The following is a 19,179-nucleotide window of genomic DNA, read 5'->3' on the forward strand; positions in this document are numbered from 1 at the left end:
CTGGTTGCATAACTTTAAAAATATAGAATTTTATTTTTTTAATCAATGTATTCTTTTGTGGGACAACAACGCAATCGAAGAAGCGAACTTCCTCCCACACACTTTACATTCACAAATCAGTTCCTCTTTCACGTCGTGCTGTGACCTCAAATGGGACTTTAAAGACACCTTCTGTCTGAACCCATCTCCACAGAACTCACACTTGAACGGTTTTTCGTTTGTGTGTTGCCTGATGTGTGTTTTCAGGGCAAACCTGCTGGAAAACCCGACTTTACAGAAGTCGCAGATATGCGGTCTTTTTTTTAAGTGTTTACTCTCGATGTGCTTTTTCAAAAACGCGTTCTGATAAAATCTTTTCCCGCACGTGTCGCAAGTAAAGTTCGCTTCGTCTAGATGCTCCCGCTTCTCATGCATTGTCCTGGAATAATTTTTCTTGAAGACTTTGTCACAAAAATGACACTTCAACTGGCGCACTGTGTGCACGTTGTATCTGTGCACCCGCAAGTCTTGTTGAAGGACAGAAATCCCACACAAGTCGCACACTGTATGAGGGTCAGTGTGGCGCTCGATGTGACGTTTTAAATTGGCTTGCGAGATTCGTTTCTTGCAGATGGGGCACTCACCCTCCACATGGACGCTATATTTATGGGCGTTGAGTGCGGTTTTCGAGGGTTTAAGTTTGCCGCAAATGTCACACACGTATTCCATTTGTGGATTGCGAAGCGCAGCTTCCGACTCCACATTTTCTACTTTAGTTAAGTCTGTGACACTTTTATGAGTCGCTACATGTTTTTTCAAGGACGCGGATTTTACTTCTTTGCCACAAATAGTACATTTAATTAATCTATGAACACAATGTTTATGTTTGTATAAAGACACCTTCGACGCTTTAGGGATGCCACAGATATCACAAATCAAGCTTTCTCCAGTCGTGGCATGTTTATCATCCATGTGACGCTTGATGCTCCCCTTTTTCAACGTTTTTCCACAAACCGAGCAGTCGACTTGGACATGCACGGCCCCGTGGTGTTTGCGCAAATCCATCTTCGAAGACCACTTTTTGCCGCAGGCGTCACACGTGTATTGTTCGGACGACTCAGGGTGATCCAGTTTGACTGAGTTGGTCTCGAATTGGTCTTCAACGTTCTCAGTGTCGTACTCTTGCTTCACGGGGGTGAGAAAGCGGTGCTGGCGGAATCGCTGCTCGGCTTTGAGCATGTTCTGCTGGATGGTGAAGGCGAGTTTGAGGTTTAAGCAACATTTTAGGCATGTTATGGTTGAAATGTCGTCGGAGGGTGAAATCTGGAATTAAGTAAGTAGCAAGTGGTGATTTATGTTGGAACGAACGTACTCTGAGCGAAGTTAAAGCCTCAAGCATTCCCGACACTTTGGTGTCTTCTATTAACGAGTAACACGTTGTTGTGAAAGCCAAACATAACCTACAAATTTGGGGCTGGTTTTTGATAACGGAGTCGTTGGTTTTAACATTCATGGTGCCCGTTCGTGAATTATCGAAGTCACATTTGTAAAATAAAGCAACAAAAACGTTGATTGTTTGGATTGTTGTAAACAAAACCCACAAAAATGTGTATTGCTGGTTGTATAATCTACTTGTCATTGGTTACCATGGTTACCTAACCTAACTTTAACAAACTTTTTTTAATTTTGTATTTACAACAATTCGTTTCGTTAGTGTATCCTTCCGTGTGAAATTAACGCCGCACTTGACGCGAATTTCTTCCCACACTCCTTGCACTCACAGTTCAGTTCTTCTTCAACGTCGTGTTGCGACTTCAAGTGGGATTTCAAAGACACTTTTTGTCGGAAGCCCTCTCCGCAAAATTCACACTTGAACGGTCTCTCATTGGTGTGCTGCCTCCTGTGCGTGATAAGCGCGAATTTGCTCGAAAACCCCACTTTACAAAACTCGCAAATATGGGGTCTCATTTTCAAGTGGGTACTCTCAATGTGCTTTTTCAGATTGACGTTCTTAAAAAACCTTTTCCCACACGTGTCACACGTGAAGTCCGCTTCACCTAAATGGTCTCGCTTTTCGTGCGCAACTTTAGACGATTTTCCCTTGAAGACTTTATCGCAAAAACCGCATTTGTACCTTTGTAGTGAGTGCACGTTGTTCATGTGGTATCTCAAATCTTGTTGGAGGACCGAGATTCCACACAGTTCACACACTGTTTGGGGGTCATTGTGGCGCTCAATGTGACGCTTTAGGTTGGTTTGAGAGATGGTTTTCTTACAAACGGGGCACTCCGACCTGACGTGGACGTTATACTTGTGTTTGGTTAAGTCAGCCTGCGAGAATTTATTTTTCCCGCAAATGTCGCACACGTACTTGGAGGAGGAAGGCGCCTTTTCTACTTCGTGACGCGCAATGTGCGTTTTTAAATTCCCTTTTTTAAACTCTTTGCCACAAATCGGACACTTCCCTTTCAAATGAACACTGTACTTGTGGTGTTTGAGTAAAATCCGGGACGAGTATTTTTTGCCACAAATTTCGCAGTCGTGGTCTTCGAGTAACTTTTTCACGACGTCTGCCAGTTCTGGGTTGGGTGGATCATGTTCAAGAACGTGCTCTTTCAAGAGTGTTCCTTGGATTTTTTTGTTACAAATGGGGCAATTCCTCACTCCATGTACGTTGGATTTGTGGAGCTCCAGGCGTCTTTTTGTTGACTTTTCGGACCCACAGATGTCACACCTGTATTTATCTTGAGGGAGCGTTTCATGCACTTCCTCCATGTGTCTTTTAATTGTTGCCGGTTTGAATAGTTTCCCACAAACGGGACACGGCGCTTGCACGTGCACAGCCCTCTTGTGTTTACCCAGGTGGTCTCTAGAGGGGCAATTTTTGCCGCAAACGTCACACAAATATTCCGAATTGTCTTCTAGTTCAGACTTCACAGATTCTTGCTTTATGAGAGTGGAAATGCGCTCTTGAAACCGGTGTTCAGCTCTGAGCATGTTTTGTTGAATCGTAAAAGCTAGTTTTAGGTTTAAACAACACTTCAAGCACATCACCGTCGAAATTTCGTCTGAGGGTAAAATCTGTAATTATTTGCGTAGTACTTTACAAAGGTGTTAAAATACGCACTTTTAGCGACGTTAGGGCTTCAAGCATCCCCGAGGCTCCGTTGTTTCCGATTAACGAGAAACTTGTTGTGGTTAGGGCCAAACATAACCTACAAGTTTGGGGGGCGTTTTTGATTTTAGATTCATTGTGCATGGTCGTGATGTATATTAGACACAAATTAAGAATTTACATCGATTAAATTGTAACGAGTTTTGGATTTTTTCGGATTTCTGTTTAATAAATCAATGTAAACAGCACGGACATAACCTCACTTTACGATTGTGTAATGTTGGTTGCCTAACACGCAACGACCAAGTTTTTATTTTATATTCCACGTGCAATGTTGGTTGCATAACTTGTCATGTTTTACATACTTTATAAATATATCCTCCTATATACAATACAACACTTGAAGCGAACAACAATCCCAATTTTAATTCCACAATCTCTTATCGGTGTATTCTTCCATGTGAAATCAGCGCCGCATTTGAAGCAAATTTTTTTCCACACTCCTTACATTCGCAAATTAATTCCTCTTCAACGTCATGTTGTGACTTTAAGTGAGACTTCAAAGACACGTTCTGTCTGAACCCCTCTGCACAAAACTCACACTTGAACGGCTTTTCGTTTGTATGCTGCCTCCGATGTGTCTTCAGAGCAAACTTGCTTGAAAACCCGACTTTACAAAATTCGCAGATGTGAGGTCTCATTTTTAAATGTGTACTCTTAATGTGTTTTCTCAAATTATCCGACTTGTAGAACTTTTTTCCACATGTATCACAGACAAAGTTGGCCTCTCCTACAAGACAAAATTAATCAAATACAAAAAAGTCTCCAAAAAATACCTAAATGGTGCCTATTCTCATGATCCGATTTACTCATTCGCGTTTTAAAAACTTTATCGCAAAATTCGCACTTGTAGCTGCGGTTCTGGTGCACGTTGTAGTGGTGAATTCTCAAGTCGTGTTGTTTGAACGACAATCCACAGAGTTCGCAAACAATGAGAGGGTCGTTGTGCCGTTCAATGTGACGTTTCAAATTAATCTTGCTGATTTTTTTCTTACAAATGGGGCACTCCCCGGTCAAGTGGACGTTATATTTATGTCTGCGGTACCCATCTTTCGAGAACACTTTCTTCCCGCAGATGTCACAAGTGTACTCTTGCTTTTTAGCCAACTCTTGTTCGGCTTTCTGCGCTGCTCGCACGACGCGCTTTTCGTGCGCCTCCAAGTGTCTTTTAAAACCCGTCTGTGTGACTTTTTTCTTGCATATTGGGCACTCTTTGAACACGTGCGCGTTGCGCTTGTGTTTTTTCAGCGTCGCGCTTGTAGGTTTCGACTTACCACAGACATCACAAACGTACTCTTGTAATTCCTCTTTGGGTTGAGGGGGCACGTAATCCACTTTTGCGAACACGCGTTTCGGGATTTGTAGCAAATCGGCGTCGTTGTGGCGCAAAATGTGTCGTTTGAAACTCGGTCGCGTAATTTTTTTCAAGCATTTGGGGCATTCTACGGTCTGGTGGACATTGTATTTGTGTTTGTTTAACATGAGGCTTGAAGGGTTTTCTTTTCCACAGATATCACAAGTGTGGTCTGATTTTATTAGTTCCTGTGGGGTTTGCTCCAATATTTCGCTTTTTGTGTTTTCAATGAAATCACACTCCTTTTTTGCCACTAGGGGTATTTGTTGGTGGAATCGTTGCTCCGCTTTTAACATGTTTTGTTGGATTTTGAACGCTAGTTTGAGGTTGAGGGAGCACTTGAGACACATGACGGTGGATATTTCATCTGAAGGCAAAATCTACAAGTAAAGGGTGAAGTGGCTGCGATTGGGGCACAAGCGACCTACTCGTAGTGAGGTTAAGGCCTCGAGCATCCCGGAGGCTTCGTTGGTGGCTATTAACGAAAAACTCGTGTTTGTTAAAGCTAGGCATAACCTACAAATTTGGGTTTGATATTTCAGGCTGCTTTCACTCATTGTCGTAATTGGGTGTAGGTTTACGTGTAACAAAGGGTTTTCTACCAAAGTTTATTAAAATTATCACAATATGGAAAAAATGCATCTAACCTATGAAACTTGCTGCATAGTCGTCCGCCAATAAGAAACGAGCTGGCTGGCACGTGACAACTACCAACAATCAAAGGAAATTTCCCCTAAACAACAAAAATACGTAAATTTAGACTTTCCATGCGTCTGTTGAACGATTTCAGTGCCTATATTTTGTTTGTGTTTATTATTTACAAGAAAACTAACTTGGTCACACATCAATCACGTGACTAACGACTTGACGGTCATTGTTGCCAATCGCGACAACGAAAAATCAAATTTGAAAAAATGTAATTTCATTTATCAATGTATCCTTTTGTGTGACGCTAGCGCTGCATCTGAGCCAAACTTTTTCCCGCATTCTGCGCACTCACAAGTCAGCTCTTCTTCGACGTTGTGCTTGGACTTCAAGTGCGCCTTTAACGAGACTTTGTGCCTAAATCCGTCACCGCAATCCTCACACTTGTAGGGTTTTTCACCAGTGTGTTGCCTCCGATGCGTCAGCATCGCATACCTAGTCGAGAAACCCACTTTACAAAATTCGCAAATGTGAGGTCTCAATTTAAGGTGCCTGGATTCAACGTGTTTTTTCAAGTGGCTGTGTTTATAAAATTTCTTGCCACATGTGTCACAGACGAAATCCGCTTGCTCTAAAAACGAGATTAATTTTTTTTCAAAAACACCAAATTTACGCACCTAAATGCACTTTTTTCTCGTGCATATTTCTAGTAAAAGTCCGTTTAAAAACCTCGTCGCAGTAGCCGCATTTGTAACTCTGCTCTTTGTGCTTTGCTTTCACGTGGTATAAAAAGTTGACTTTTTTCACCACCATTCCACACAGTTCGCACATCGTGAATGAGTCCGTGTGGCCGCGAAAATGGTGCGAGTAACTGTATTTCGTGACTTTTTTCTTGCAGATGGGGCACTCCAATTTCACGTGAGCGTTGTTCTTGTGTTGCTTGATGGCACTGAGTGCGGGAAACTTTTTTCCGCAGACGTCACAAACGTACTCTGACTGTTTTTCCTTCAGAGATTTTGTACTTTGTGCAGACGTTTTAGGAAGCTCTTCATCAGATAGTTGTTCGGTTTTTATTTTTCCGTTTTGAGGAACGTCGATTTCTTGCTTCACTGAGGCTAGAATTTGGGCACGAAATCGTTGTTCTGCGTTTAACATGTTTTGTTGGATTTTGTAGGCTAGTTTGAGATTGAGGGAGCATTTGAGGCACATCACTGTCGAGATTTCGTCAGTGGGTAGAATCTGAAACGGGTTGTTGTTGGTTAGTGTGTACCTGAGGGGCTACGTACCTTGAGAGAAGTCAGGGATTGAAGCATTTCCACAGCCACGTTGTTTGTAATTAACGAAAAAGATTTTGAGGTTAGAGCCAAACATAACCTGCATATTTGAGGCTTTGTATCGTCGCTTTGTGTGTTCATTGCGTGATACTTGTCGTAATTAATGTTATTTTTTATTAATTGTAAATAAACTTAACCTCAACTTATTGTTTATCAACAACTTGTAACCTGTGATGACCACCAATGAAAAATATTTACTTTGAACACGTGTGTACCAGTGTTGCCAACTTCAAGTTCAACAACGATTTTTGAATAATGGAATAAAAATCTGACCATGTTTTTTTTAATAAATTTACATTTTCTAACATATCAGTGTATCCTTTTGTGCGAACTGAGGGCTGCATTTGACCCAAACTTCTTTCCACATTCTCTACATTCACAAGTGAGTTCTTCTTCAACGTTATGTTTGGACTTTAAATGCACTTTTAAAGACACTTTATGCCTGAACCCGTCGGCGCAAATCTCGCATTTAAAAGGCCTCTCGTCGGTGTGCTTTCTCATATGCGTCCTCTTTGCAAACCTAGTGGAAAAACCTACGTTGCAAATTTCACAAATGTGTGGTCTCAGTTTAAGGTGTTTGGATTCAACGTGTTTCTTTATATCGCGCTTTCTATAAAACTTTTTTCCGCAAGTATCACAGACAAAATCAGCTTCATCTGAAAAATTAGTGTCCAAAGTTAATAAAACAAACAAAAAAATACATACCCAGGTGCTCTTTCTTCATGTGTATTTTTCTATTACTCGCTCTTTTGAACACTTTATCGCAAAAATCGCACTTGTAGCTCAGCGGTCTCACGTGTTTCCTTTTAATGTGGGCCCCTAAATCCATGTTTTTCACAGGAACTCCACACACTTCACATATTGTGACTGAATCAGTGTGTCTTTTAATATGGCGTTGAAGACCATCTCTACATAAACTTTTCTTACAAACTGGACAATTCAATATTACGTGAAAGTCATCCTTGTGTTGATTTTTTAACGCAGTTGTTGGAAATTTTTCTCCACAAAGGTCACAAATTGACTCTTTTTTGGTTTGTCCCTCTTTAATTTCTGTTTTTATTAAATCAGACAAGGGAACATCTGCATCATCATCAGACACTGATTCAACTTTATTCACTTCATTTGAATTCTGAGTATTTATTTGATGATTTCGAAATTTCTGCTCCGCCTTTACCATGTTTTGTTGTATTTTGAACGCTAATTTTAAGTTGAGAGAGCACTTCAGGCACATAATTGTTGATATTTCATCTGTAGGCAAAATCTGCAACTCCTAGATTATACACACGAATGTAAATGGCATAAAAGAGACTACCTTGAGTGATGTCAACGCTTCAAGCATTTGTGAAGCCCCATGGTTCGCTATTAACGAAAAACATGTAGTGGTCAGTCCTAAACATAACCTACAAACTTGAGGTTTTTGCAAATCGATATTCGCTTTCATTTCGATTTTGTCTTCGTCGTACATGTTTACTCAATCCATAAAAACCTCGGCTACCTTTTCTGACCCAAATTATCGCCGCTTTTTCAAAATAAAACCATAACCTCAATTTCTAGTGCGGCCAACTTCACGTTCGACTTGACACTCCGCCATTTTATCTGCGCCATTTCTGCGTTGTTGTGGCGAAAGCAAGTTGTTTTGAACAAACATTTCCTTTTACAGATTCGGGGTGAAAGTTTAGGGGTTGTTTGAAAAATGGGCGAAGAAAAAGGTAAGCTGTTTGTTTGATTAGCAGTGTTATAGGGATGTTTTCAGACGGAAAAAATAACGAGCGTGAGCGGAGCCGCGACAGGGATAGGGAGAAGGATCGAAGGCGGCGTTCTAGGTCCCGGGAACACAGGAGACGCTCGAGGTCCCGCAGTCGAGACAGGCGCAGGAGGAGCAGATCAGGGTAATTTCGATTTTTTGTAAAAATTGAGGTTTGAACTTGTCGTGTAGGAGCCGCCACAAGAGTCACTCTCGCAGACGCAAGCCTTCTCTGTACTGGGATGTGCCCCCGCCGGGTTTCGAGCACATCACGCCTCTGCAGTATAAAGCGATGCAAGCCGCTGGACAAATCCCGGCGAACATAGTGGCGGATACGCCCCAAGCCGCGGTCCCCGTCGTGGGGTCCACGATCACGAGACAGGCGAGAAGGTTATACGTTGGTAATATTCCATTCGGGGTGACGGAAGAGGAGATGATGGAGTTCTTCAACCAACAGATGCACTTGAGCGGGTTGGCTCAAGCCGCCGGAAATCCAGTGTTAGCGTGCCAGATTAACTTGGACAAGAATTTCGCGTTTTTGGAGTTTAGGTCTATCGATGAAACGACACAGGCGATGGCTTTCGACGGAATTAATTTCAAAGGTACTATATTTTTGGTGTGGTTGTCGTGTATTGTACGATTGTTTCCAGGACAAAGTTTGAAGATCCGGCGGCCGCACGATTATCAACCGATGCCAGGTATGGCGGAAAGTAGTATAAGTGTTCCAGCAGGGGTTATAAGCACTGTAGTGCCTGATTCTCCACACAAGATCTTTATCGGAGGGTTACCAAATTATTTGAACGAAGATCAGGTAATTAAGTTGTTGGTTTATTAGGAGTGGATGGGTGAAAGGAGCGCTCCTTGCAATTAAATTTCTCGAGATTTAATTCAGGAGTCGAGCGATTGGGTGTTTGTAATGATCCCTTCCCTTTTTCTTAGTTTTTAGCAATCACCGGTTACTTCGTGCCAAAACAGCAGTTCACAGTCAGTCAGTTGAATTTTAGACTTTCAGGCTTTCACAGGTTCTGGGAATTTTTCAGGGTTTTTTCTATGTCTAGAGTTTCTCTCTTTCAGCGAGAACTTTCAAAATTAAGCCGACAAAAATTAAAATAGGTTTCAGCAAACGACGAAATTTCAGGAATTTGGCGCGTTTTGTAAAAAGGGGGCGGCGTTGACGCCCCTTTTTTAGAAAACGCGACGTTTACAGGTGATTTAAAAAAAAAGTGCTGCAGGATTTTGTACTATTGTTTTATTATTTTAAAAATCTAGTGGGTACACGTCAAGCAGGTTGTTTCGCTAAAATGAACGGTTTGAAGAGAAATACAGGATAAACGATAAAGATAATAAATTTGTTTTTTACGAAATGTCACATTTTACAGGTGTTCAAAAATAAACACACAGCAGATTTTCAGTTGGTTACAAGTTGAAAAATAAATCAAGTAGGCTATGTCGTTTTTACAGGTTATGTTTCAGTAATGCAAGCGCCTTTTGTGGAATTACAGGTGAAAGAATAAGAGCTCCATTTTGTAAAAAAGTCAGCCGTTGTTCGTTAATGTCGGTTTTACAGGAATTTAAAAATTTTCAATTATTCGTCAATTTAAAAAAAAAATCAAGTGGGTCACGTCATTCGTTATTGCAGGTGATTTTCAGTAAAGCAAAAGGCGGTTTTCGAGGAATTTGCAGGTGAAAGAGACAAAATAAAATTTCGTTTTGTAAAAATCGGCGACAGATTCCCCATTTTAGTGTCGCGTTTACAGGTGTTCAAAAACTAAACAACACGAATTGATACGAATCGAAAAAATCAAGTGGGTTCACGTCACTGATTGCAGGTTATGTTTAAATACGGTTTCTCGGTGGTTGCTTTTCGCCGTTTCAGCATTTCAGGTCGAAAGGAAAGAAGGTGCTGTAAAAAAATCAAAAATCGGCGTGTTTTCAGGTGCTGAAAATATGTAATAAATTGGCACACCGTAATGTATATTATTGTAACGTAATCATTTTGTGCAAACTTTTCTCATGTTACCTTTTGCTTTGTTTGCCCTATAGCTAGGGTTTCCATGTCGGTCCCTATAAAGAGCTATGAACACGACTCGTATAAACTTGAACGCCTTGTGGAATATCAGGCAAGTGTCATTATAGTTCACAGAGAGACAATTTTCAAAATCTGACTGGCTTGGGGCTTCCATTTAAAAAAAAAAATCTAGACGGGTCTAACGTGTTTTTATTTGTACGAATTTTGTGTTTAATTGCACGACGTTCTGTAAGTTTTTCCCATGACGATCGCGCACCCACATTCAAGAGTGCTGTGAATTTGGGTGCGCGCTACCAACGGCGCAGAAATTCAATGCACTAATATCGTCAACTCCCTTAGGTGAAAGAATTGTTGATGTCGTTCGGACAATTGAGAGCCTTCAATCTCGTCAAGGACACTGCGTTCGGCCTGAGTAAAGGGTACGCGTTTGCCGAATACATCGACATCACGATGACGGATCAGGTGAGTGGGCGTGGCTTATCCAGTCGCGTAAAGCCAGGCGGCCAAATATCATTGGTTGTTTCGTTGTCAGGCCATCGCGGGTTTGAACGGGATGCAACTGGGCGACAAACGTTTGATCGTGCAGAGGGCAAGCGTGGGGGCGAAGAACACCACAGTTTTACCGGCCGTACAAATCCAAGTGCCCGGTTTGAGTATAGTGGGGGCGTCAGGACCCGCCACCGAAGTCTTGTGTTTGTTGAACATGGTGACACCCGACGAACTTAAAGACGAAGAAGAGTACGAAGATATTCTGGAAGACATTAAAGAAGAATGTAACAAGTACGGGGTGGTGCGGAGTATAGAGATTCCACGACCGATCGACGGGGTGGAAGTGCCGGGATGCGGAAAGGTGAGCCACAGCTCGGTGACGGTCGATATTTGATTGGTTTTTTCAGGTATTTGTCGAATTCAATTCAGTTCTTGATTGTCAAAAAGCACAACAAACTCTGACTGGTCGTAAGTTCAGTAACAGAGTCGTGGTGACGTCGTATTTTGACCCAGATAAGTATCATAGAAGAGAGTTTTAAACACGTTAAGTAAGGATCAATGTCATGTATTGTAACTTCTGGTAATTAAACCCATAAGTAGCCTTAATAATAATTTTATTAAAAAAAAGAAAAATGGAGTTAATTAGGGTCCCACTGTTAGTTCCTTTCCGCTGTAAGAAACCGGGTCAAACAAGAAAATGTTGTTAATGGGGGGTTCTTTGTGCGATACTGCTTTAATCACTTCTTGCGCCATCACACCTCCGAGAACCGCACAAACGGGTGATATGTCACCAAAGAACAATTCATACAAATCGTCCATTTGGATATTTGAAAAATTGTACAGTTCGACGATTTGGGACGAAATACTCTTGAGAGTGTCCACGTCTTCAGACATTTTGGCAGCGGCGGGGTCTCTGTCGTGTTGTCGTCTAAACTCTAAAAGCACTAAAACCGACTCTTAATTTGTGTTTTTCATTTTACAAAAACGTACCTAATAAAGCTACAAATAAATTATTTGGCCGGGACATCTTTTTAATAGCGTTAATGTCCTGTTTGGTGTTTGGTAAAATTAAAACTTTGTTGAGAGGAGGGAAAGTCATCTTGGCCTCCACTTTTATCGTCTTCTTTTCGCCGTCGTGACCCCGTTTTTGGCCACTTTGTAACTGGACGCGATCCCTGGAAAGTCAGTGTTAGTGAATGATTTCAAAAGTTTCATACATACTCAAAATAGTCATGTTCCTGTAAATCAGACACCGCAAAACCAAAGAACCCAAAAATATCCCCATAGAGAAACTTAACGTTGTGCTCTCTACAATAATTATCAATTTTGATGATAGCGTCAAACTTGATCCTGGTGGCCACAACCATGGTGAACTTTTTAAAATAGTCGCTAGTTTTGGCGGCGACGGGCTCCGTGTCCCCGGTGAGTTTCACCAAAGGGTTGAGAGCCTGCGCCCGCGGCAACACTTCTTCTGCAATCTGCACAAATCAGTCACAATTACACCCAAAACACGACTTACTTTATTCCCCAGAGGTATCTTCTCCTGTAACAGAAAATTCTGGCGTAGGTCTTCCTGAGTGACTTCCCCGTCATCCAGAATCGTCAACGAATTAATCCCCGCAAGAATAATATTTTTGGCGATTTCTGAGCCCAGCCCGCGCACTCCGATCAACAAAACATCGGCAGCCCGTAACCTGCGCAAAAGTGAGGTTATGTTCCCAAACTTGTGTTTCTACTGACCTTTCCTGAGATTCTATCCCCCATAGACGGATCTGACGATCGTACAGCTCGGCCTCGTCTGTCGAGAGTTGTTTTTCGGTCATTTTCTGTGTTTTTTTAGCGAAATTTTGCAACAAACAGAGGAACCGCCGGTTGATGTTTGTTTGTTGCAACAGTACTGCCAACCAACTAAGGACTGCCAACTAATCCGTATCTTTTTTTTGAAAAATGTGTTTTCGCTGGAAACAAATCGTCAGAAATGTTAAAGGGCGGATGTTTCGGTTGCATTAAGCGAAACGTTGTTTGAAAATGTAATTTTGACGCTTTAAGCGGAAGTTTTTTGTCACCTGTCGTCACTAGCCGCCATCTTGTCGACGTACGTCAACGTCACATGTCAACAACAATAATGTTGATGATGTTGTAAATATTTTCAATTTTATAGTAGTTTAACTAGTTTTTGTGTACATTCTCGTTATGGAAAAAAGCATAGCTTTAATGGCGGGCCAACTTAATGTAAGGTTTACCGATTTTTGTGTCCAGATTTTGTTAATTTTCCTTCAGGTTAAATTCATCGAGGTCTTGGACAGATACCCATGTAATGAGGACTTAGAGTGTAAATACGTCTACACCAGAAGCGCTAAGGTTCAAGATGGTGATAGAATCGCGATTTTTAAAACGGGTTGGAAGTCTTTACGTAACTATCTTTTATTTGAGTGGGCCATGCATTCTACTCCGGCTGGACTAAACTCAGTCATTTTTTGCAGTAAGTTGTACAGAGTGTTTCCATTAATCGCTTATACCTCTTTTAGAGTATGATCTACCGAGTACTCCAAACGACACGGATGACTTGTACCAATTTTGCTACATAAGCGGCGAAAACGTGGTCCAAGGGATCAGCACACCGTTCCAAATCTACTCAGCTGAGTCTAAATACACAGTCAACTTAACTGATTCATTAAAAAATGAGCAACAAACGTCACATTTGAAACATTTATTAAGTTTAAAGGATAAAGAGATTTTGAGATTGAAGGAAGAGAACGCTATGTTGAAGGAAAGTTTAAAGGCTATAGTTGACCAAAGGAAGTTTCAAAGAAGCAAAAATTACGACGACGAAATAACCGAGTTGAAAGAGGTGACAAAAATGTTAAAAGACACAGTACTTGCGCAACAACAAGAGTTAAACTCTTTAAAATTAGAAATAAGTAGAGATAGAGCAGAGCATAAGAATTTAATGTTGGAGAAAATCATGGCAGAGAAGAAGTTTGAAGGTGTGAATGAGAAAAAGCCGAGTGGGGTTAAAAGGCTTAATTTAGATTTCGATTTAGGGAGTTTAAAGCCGCTGCCGCCGTTCCCCTTTGATAGTCCGTAACCGAACCGTACTTATTTTTAAAAAAATGTCTAACTCGAAATAACGCTTAATATGCACTTATGTGTAGAAAAATGTATCAATGTGGGTGTATAAATGTATATAATTAACCAAATGACCACGCGTCACATACAATTGTAAGCGTGTTAAGTTTCAAAACTGGAAATAAAACATTATGGTTATTTATCTTGATTTTTGAAAATCTAGACTTGCTAGGGGGTTTCGTGTCTGTGGTTGCAGCGTTGGCAGCGATTCCCGTCACGTGACCGCCCCGTTGACAGCTGGTGAATCATTGCCAACACTAATTTTAGAATCGTTACGTATGTTTGCGTTAATTTTTTAGTTACATAAACAATTCCGCCGTTTGTGGGGCAAAATTCCATTGTGTTCGTGTCTATAAGCGCCTCCGCGCCCCCAGACTGCCCATCGTCGTGCGCAAACCCGCAAGAAGTGCTCCGTCAAAGTTGGTAATCGTCCGAGTGAGTTGTGTCACTTCGTGTGGAACCTCTTCAGTTTCGTCATTTTCGTGTCTCGAACGTCGTTCTTGCGGCTCCAGCATGTCGTAACGCGGTAAGAAAGACGCCCGCTTAAAAATAGCCCGCTAGAACTAAAATTAGACAGAGGTAGCGCGGCGAAAACAAATCCGTGAAATATCACATGCCAGCTACCGTCCCGTCAAGCAGCCTTAATTAATTCATTTGTGACACGCAATTTCGCTTTTGTAGGTGTTTAATTGGCCCAGACGTCGTCGGTTGCGATGCGACTCCGCGACCTGCCCCCGCAGTAATTTGTTTAAATAATCAAAGTGACTTTGTCTGTCAACTGTCAACGTTTGAAAATTATTTAAAATGTCCGAGGATGGGTTTTCTGACTGTTTCGACGAACCCAACATGGAAATACAAATCGACACCCTCATGGGCACATCGTTCGACATGCGAGTTTCGGCCACCGATACCATTCGGGAGATCAAGCAGCGGATTCAGCGAGTCGAAGGTTTGGGGACGGCCTTCGGGTGTCAAGGTGAAAGATAGAGGTCCGGTTGATAGCGGGTATTTTCGGGGTGGCGATAGCGAAGAAAACCACCGGTTTGGTGGAACGCGGACGGTTTTTATTCGCGATATGATAATGGACCTTTATCTTGCATTTGGCAATGGAAGGCGTCGATATGCGTAGCTCGTAGTTGCTAGAACTGCTTCGTTTTGCAAAATCTCGATAACGACTCATGTTTTATGCAAGGCATGGAGATGGACGGATGCGTCGGGAATGTCGTTAAGGTGTGGTCTTTATTAAGTCATTCCGAAAGCGGCCCATTTTCTAATTATATCGACAAATTGGCGCGTCTTCGAACGAAAAAATCGACGAAATGGTCGTCGAAATCGATTAAATTAAAAACCATAATTGCACCATTTTGACGTGACGTCATTTCTCAGAGGCGATTGTAGTCATACCTTGGGCAGGTTTACGATTCGTGGAACAATTTACCGAAAATGATGGACGTATGACGTCAAAATATTTATTGTTGTTAGAAATGACATTCAATATTTGCCGACTTTGGTTGCTATTTTCGTTGACGTAGCTCATTGCCCTGATACTTGACATTGAAGTGCACAGTGGCGCCACCGTTTTTTTAATCAACAAGTTTCACCATATACAGAGTGTTCAGAGTTTGTCGCTTCCACTACTTGACAATTGCTGTTCATACAACGTAATTCGTGATCACAGAAGGTTTTGGAAACAAAATTTTGAGTCTATGCTTGATCGATACAAAAGAGCCAACTGCGATCACTAATTATGTTGCTCATCTGTTATACCGGATGATTTTTTTTTATCTCGTCTAGTTTTCGCCACGTCACCAAATTACGTAGGTCGTCTCTTGGAAGATACAACTTGTGTTGTGACTAGCGTTTTGGCTTCATTTTTGTAAGTCAAGTTACGACCTACTCTTCGGCCGAATTTGTTTTGTTTGTGTCATCAAATTGACACCAAAAATGACAAGTTTTGTATTAAATTGATGGATTAATACTTAATAAAAAAAATCAAACAAAGCTCCAGTTGAACTATAATTTATTCTAAAATAAAAAATCCCCGACTTTTTGAATTCAATTTAAGGAAAAAACCTGAATATATAGCAAAGGTTGGCAATACAAAGTTTGACAGCTGCTTGTCACGAATTATCAATTTGAAGTTTAAACAAGGAAATAAAATAAAATACCTTACGTTATTTTACAGTTCACAGAAGTTTGATAGCGCCATGTTGATGACGTAGAAAGTACCTCCTACGCTTTAAATTTTGAATCTAGTTACTTTTTTTCCCACTGCATTAGAAGTGTCCAAAGTGTGAAACAACGTATTAAATTAGCAGGTTCAAACACAAATAAACAAACTCATGTCATATCGAGCCCCTACTCTGACGTCACAGTTCACAGTCTCCCTTGGTATTCCCTGTCTACCACTATGCGCAGACCTTACTAAATATAGGGACTTTAGCTACTGCCTTAGTGTCAAATGTCAATTCGAAAACAATTTTTAGATACATTGCCAACATGACAAAAAAAATCTCAAACACTGTTGTAATTCCATATGTCTGGGAAAATACCTAACTTTGTTATTTTCTCGTTTTAGGATTAATTTTGGACGACTTTGGGTTATTTATTGCATCTGTCACTAGTGTCAATCTATTTTGATATTTCATGTAGAGGCTAAAGTGTCAAAATTTTGACAAGTTAAGTGTAGGCTAAAATATTGGACTAGTCCGAGGGGTGGGGCGCTTTTATTAAAAACAACTTTCATAAGACGTTATTTTGGAGTACGAACCCCGAAATAAGAAAACGAGCTTCATTTAAAATAAAAAATGGAATTTTTAAATTTGGGGAATTTTTCGCGGTTGGTACGACAATGACAGATTGTGACATGTGAAGTTTACATTTTCACAATAAATTCTTATTAACAATGTATGGATCCTATATACGTTTGGGTCAGCACTGTCAAAATCTAAACTTGTTGGTAGCCATGAAAGTCATTTTCAACATAGTTTTTTGACGTTTATTTCACTTGTTATTTGACAATGACATTTGTAATGACTACCAATCTTGAAAATATAAATTGCACCGTTGTCGAGATTCTGCAGATCCCAAGTCGCCCGTCCTTGACCCTTTTTTCTCCCGTAGGTATTCCAATCCACCAACAGAACCTCATATTCCAATCAAAAGAATTGAAGGATTCGCGTCGTCTGTGCGATGCAGGCATCAAAAACGGTTCGATAATCAAACTAGTGATAGCGATGAAAGGCGGTCCTATTTCAACCCGTCGCTTGTCGGTCAGCTGCGAACACCACATGATGCTCAAAGAACTGAAAGAACTCCTCGAGAACACAAGGTCACTTGAACCTGCACACCCCCAACCCCCACTCATTGTTCGTTTTTTTCCAGGGACGAAATCGGCGACAAACTAGCCCCGGGCTCCAAAGTATCCGTGCTAGTATTCAAAGAGGGCGACATTTTAAACCTTCTCCGAGTGATCGAGAACGAGGACGGTTCGTACTCGCCGTACAGCGAGAAACCCATATCTCCCCCCAGCAAACCGAACCGGAAGGAAATCCAGACGGCAATGTTCGAGAAGCTGGTGGAAGACACGGACATGATGGCGAAGATATCGACCCTGAGGAAGAAGATGGAGGACGTCAACTTGAAGCGGCAGATGAAGAACAGCAAGAAGGAAGGCGAGAAGATGGGCTACAAGTTGTTGACGGAGTGCGGGAACGACATCTTGGAGAACGTGGATTTGACGATTTTCGAGAAGAGCGTGGAGGAGGAGAGTCACAGCGAGAGCGAGGAGGTTGCGCTGAAGGACAAACATCGGATAAAGACGCGGAAGGGGTTCGGGAAGAGCCTGTACAGCGAGAGCAAGGGGGCGTTCTCGCACACGAAGCAGAGCTACGCGAGGATACACAAGAAGACGAGGGACTTGAGGAGCGGCGAAGGCACGTCGAAGGAGTCGGATTTGTGTCTTCCGCTGGCGGTTCCGAAGGGGAACACGGTGCACTTGACGCGGCTCGTGCTGTCGGAGGGGGTGGAGAGGCCGAAGAGCACCGACAGCATCGAGCTGGAGGAGAACGCGCAGGATCTGTGGGAGATACACGAGCCGGCGTCCGAGCGCCTCAAGCACAGCGCCACTTGCAAGTTCGGGCTGCTGAAGCGGCGACAGAGCGTGGACTACTACGAGGACAAGGCCCCCAAGCAGGAGATAGGAGAGTACGACTACGGGGAGGTCTGCTCCGGGAACTTCTTCCACCAGTTCGTGAGTTCGCCGAGCGCCATCCCGCCGCAGTACGCGCCCAAGGAGCGCGATCTGTGCGACATCTACCGGACGCCGAGGGACTACTACCGGTCGCCGCTGTACGGGCGCGGCAGCAAGACGGAGGAGAAGCTCCCCGAGATCAAGAGTTTCGGATGCTCGAGCATCCAAAGACTGAAGAACGACGAGCAGAAGAGCCTGAGTGAGAGTATATTGTCGGGTCACGACGAGAGTATAGACGAACTTTACGGTTATTACAATTTAGGGTGTGCGACGGATCTGCTGGGCGAGAAGGGGAAGAGCGAAGCTTTGCCTCCTGTGATAAAGAAGAAGTCTAGGTGTAGCGAGTGTAATAAGCGCCTGAATATCACGAACATTTATAATTGCCGCTGCGGCAAGATCTTCTGCTCGCAGCACAGGTACTCGGAGGTGCACCGCTGCAGCTACGACTACAAGAGCGAAGGAAGGAGGATTCTCGAGCACCAGAACCCGTTAGTTACTGCCGACAAGATTAACCGAATCTAAAGAGTGCCTGGATTTATTTATTTTATTATTTTTTTCTTCTGCTGTATTGTCGATTCAGCGAAATATACCGTTTACCTTTTGCTTCACTTTTGCGTGCTAGAGTTACGTGTATTTCTTTCTGGTTAGGGATGTAAAACGAGCTAGCGGCTATATAATACAGCACACAGTGGCCAGCCGCTTTCGAGGTTTTTTCTTTGTGATTTGCACGGGATTGTGGCTGCGATTATATATTGTCACGAGGTTTTATTTTTAATCGTTGATTTGAGTTTTTCTTCTTCGTTTCTTAGTCTATGGTCTAACTTAGGGAATGATATTTTTATTCTTGCATATGAAAAAGTTCAAATGTTCCTACAGTAATGTTTGGACCGTCCTAAAAAGTTAATAACACAAAACCGAAAAAAATTCGTTATGTATACTTTGTGATTATACTGTGTTAATATTTTTAATCGTTGTAAATATTTTCTGTAAAATATAACCCCACTTCGTAACTAACACGAAGCGTTTGAGTGGCATGTCCTACCATTTTC

General features: G+C 42.0%; 7 protein-coding genes across 7 annotated transcripts; 3 read left to right on the top strand and 4 right to left on the bottom strand.

Annotated features, from left to right (window-relative positions):
* Nucleotides 1-9: 9 nt before the first annotated feature.
* On the bottom strand, nt 10-7,980 carry LOC135131852 (zinc finger protein 62-like). The gene is made up of 8 exons (XM_064059700.1): nt 7,800-7,980; nt 7,193-7,748; nt 6,806-7,143; nt 5,156-5,241; nt 3,107-3,251; nt 1,693-3,060; nt 1,352-1,621; nt 10-1,302 (listed from the first exon to the last, which is right to left on the bottom strand). Exons 1-8 carry the CDS (start codon nt 7,950-7,952, stop codon nt 43-45), a joined length of 4,176 nt encoding a protein of 1,391 aa, XP_063915770.1. The 5' UTR covers nt 7,953-7,980; the 3' UTR covers nt 10-42.
* LOC135133140 (zinc finger protein 62 homolog) lies at nt 3,358-5,106 on the bottom strand. The gene is made up of 3 exons (XM_064061424.1): nt 4,937-5,106; nt 3,931-4,888; nt 3,358-3,884 (listed from the first exon to the last, which is right to left on the bottom strand). Exons 1-3 carry the CDS (start codon nt 5,063-5,065, stop codon nt 3,535-3,537), a joined length of 1,437 nt encoding a protein of 478 aa, XP_063917494.1. The 5' UTR covers nt 5,066-5,106; the 3' UTR covers nt 3,358-3,534.
* Nucleotides 5,438-6,644, bottom strand: LOC135133144 (zinc finger protein 239-like). The gene is made up of 3 exons (XM_064061427.1): nt 6,440-6,644; nt 5,831-6,392; nt 5,438-5,784 (listed from the first exon to the last, which is right to left on the bottom strand). Exons 1-3 carry the CDS (start codon nt 6,566-6,568, stop codon nt 5,438-5,440), a joined length of 1,038 nt encoding a protein of 345 aa, XP_063917497.1. The 5' UTR covers nt 6,569-6,644.
* Nucleotides 7,981-8,105: 125 nt separating the features above from the next.
* LOC135133142 (splicing factor U2AF 50 kDa subunit) lies at nt 8,106-11,361 on the top strand. Its single transcript, XM_064061425.1, has 7 exons — nt 8,106-8,196; nt 8,241-8,376; nt 8,424-8,833; nt 8,882-9,042; nt 10,600-10,722; nt 10,793-11,110; nt 11,157-11,361. The coding sequence occupies exons 1-7, from the start codon at nt 8,181-8,183 to the stop codon at nt 11,286-11,288; spliced, it is 1,296 nt and encodes a 431-aa protein (XP_063917495.1). The 5' UTR covers nt 8,106-8,180; the 3' UTR covers nt 11,289-11,361.
* On the bottom strand, nt 11,347-12,821 carry LOC135133145 (SUMO-activating enzyme subunit 1). The gene is made up of 5 exons (XM_064061429.1): nt 12,490-12,821; nt 12,269-12,443; nt 11,971-12,227; nt 11,740-11,924; nt 11,347-11,693 (listed from the first exon to the last, which is right to left on the bottom strand). Exons 1-5 carry the CDS (start codon nt 12,570-12,572, stop codon nt 11,392-11,394), a joined length of 1,002 nt encoding a protein of 333 aa, XP_063917499.1. The 5' UTR covers nt 12,573-12,821; the 3' UTR covers nt 11,347-11,391.
* Nucleotides 12,822-12,846: 25 nt separating this feature from the next.
* On the top strand, nt 12,847-14,016 carry LOC135133148 (calcium-binding and coiled-coil domain-containing protein 2-like). Its single transcript, XM_064061433.1, has 3 exons — nt 12,847-12,981; nt 13,030-13,231; nt 13,278-14,016. Exons 1-3 carry the CDS (start codon nt 12,943-12,945, stop codon nt 13,835-13,837), a joined length of 801 nt encoding a protein of 266 aa, XP_063917503.1. The 5' UTR covers nt 12,847-12,942; the 3' UTR covers nt 13,838-14,016.
* Nucleotides 14,017-14,088: 72 nt separating this feature from the next.
* LOC135133136 (uncharacterized) lies at nt 14,089-19,144 on the top strand. Its single transcript, XM_064061418.1, has 4 exons — nt 14,089-14,404; nt 14,560-14,827; nt 17,002-17,209; nt 17,263-19,144. The coding sequence occupies exons 2-4, from the start codon at nt 14,683-14,685 to the stop codon at nt 18,650-18,652; spliced, it is 1,743 nt and encodes a 580-aa protein (XP_063917488.1). The 5' UTR covers nt 14,089-14,404; nt 14,560-14,682; the 3' UTR covers nt 18,653-19,144.
* The last annotated feature ends 35 nt before the right edge of the window (nt 19,145-19,179 follow it).

Source organism: Zophobas morio, unplaced genomic scaffold (genome assembly GCF_036711695.1).
Source record: "Zophobas morio isolate AGI-343-1 ecotype UQ-CSIRO unplaced genomic scaffold, CSIRO_AGI_Zmor_V1 ptg000021l, whole genome shotgun sequence".
Lineage (NCBI taxonomy): Eukaryota > Metazoa > Arthropoda > Insecta > Coleoptera > Tenebrionidae > Zophobas > Zophobas morio.

Coding starts and splice junctions, on each gene's coding strand:
- LOC135133142 (XM_064061425.1), top strand. Junction 8,377..8,423: donor CGCAGGAGGAGCAGATCAGG/GTAATTTCGATT, acceptor CTTGTCGTGTAG/GAGCCGCCACAAGAGTCACT. Junction 9,043..10,599: donor ATTATTTGAACGAAGATCAG/GTAATTAAGTTG, acceptor CAACTCCCTTAG/GTGAAAGAATTGTTGATGTC.
- LOC135133148 (XM_064061433.1), top strand. CDS start 12,943: ATGGAAAAAAGCATAGCTTTAATGGCGGGCCAACTTAAT. Junction 12,982..13,029: donor TAATGGCGGGCCAACTTAAT/GTAAGGTTTACC, acceptor ATTTTCCTTCAG/GTTAAATTCATCGAGGTCTT. Junction 13,232..13,277: donor AAACTCAGTCATTTTTTGCA/GTAAGTTGTACA, acceptor TACCTCTTTTAG/AGTATGATCTACCGAGTACT.
- LOC135133136 (XM_064061418.1), top strand. CDS start 14,683: ATGTCCGAGGATGGGTTTTCTGACTGTTTCGACGAACCCAACATGGAA. Junction 14,828..17,001: donor GCGGATTCAGCGAGTCGAAG/GTTTGGGGACGG, acceptor TTTCTCCCGTAG/GTATTCCAATCCACCAACAG. Junction 17,210..17,262: donor GAACTCCTCGAGAACACAAG/GTCACTTGAACC, acceptor GTTTTTTTCCAG/GGACGAAATCGGCGACAAAC.
- LOC135133145 (XM_064061429.1), bottom strand. CDS start 12,572: ATGACCGAAAAACAACTCTCGACAGACGAGGCCGAGCTGTACGATCGT. Junction 12,444..12,489: donor GGGATAGAATCTCAGGAAAG/GTCAGTAGAAAC, acceptor ACTTTTGCGCAG/GTTACGGGCTGCCGATGTTT. Junction 11,694..11,739: donor TTTATTTGTAGCTTTATTAG/GTACGTTTTTGT, acceptor AGTCGGTTTTAG/TGCTTTTAGAGTTTAGACGA.
- LOC135131852 (XM_064059700.1), bottom strand. CDS start 7,952: ATGTACGACGAAGACAAAATCGAAATGAAAGCGAATATCGATTTGCAA. Junction 7,749..7,799: donor AAGCGTTGACATCACTCAAG/GTAGTCTCTTTT, acceptor TAGGAGTTGCAG/ATTTTGCCTACAGATGAAAT. Junction 1,622..1,692: donor TTTCACACGGAAGGATACAC/TAACGAAACGAA, acceptor TAACCATGGTAA/CCAATGACAAGTAGATTATA.
- LOC135133144 (XM_064061427.1), bottom strand. CDS start 6,568: ATGAACACACAAAGCGACGATACAAAGCCTCAAATATGCAGGTTATGT. Junction 6,393..6,439: donor AATCCCTGACTTCTCTCAAG/GTACGTAGCCCC, acceptor AACCCGTTTCAG/ATTCTACCCACTGACGAAAT. Junction 5,785..5,830: donor CGAGAAAAAAGTGCATTTAG/GTGCGTAAATTT, acceptor TCTCGTTTTTAG/AGCAAGCGGATTTCGTCTGT.
- LOC135133140 (XM_064061424.1), bottom strand. CDS start 5,065: ATGAGTGAAAGCAGCCTGAAATATCAAACCCAAATTTGTAGGTTATGC. Junction 4,889..4,936: donor AGGCCTTAACCTCACTACGA/GTAGGTCGCTTG, acceptor CTTTACTTGTAG/ATTTTGCCTTCAGATGAAAT. Junction 3,885..3,930: donor TGAGAATAGGCACCATTTAG/GTATTTTTTGGA, acceptor TTTGTCTTGTAG/GAGAGGCCAACTTTGTCTGT.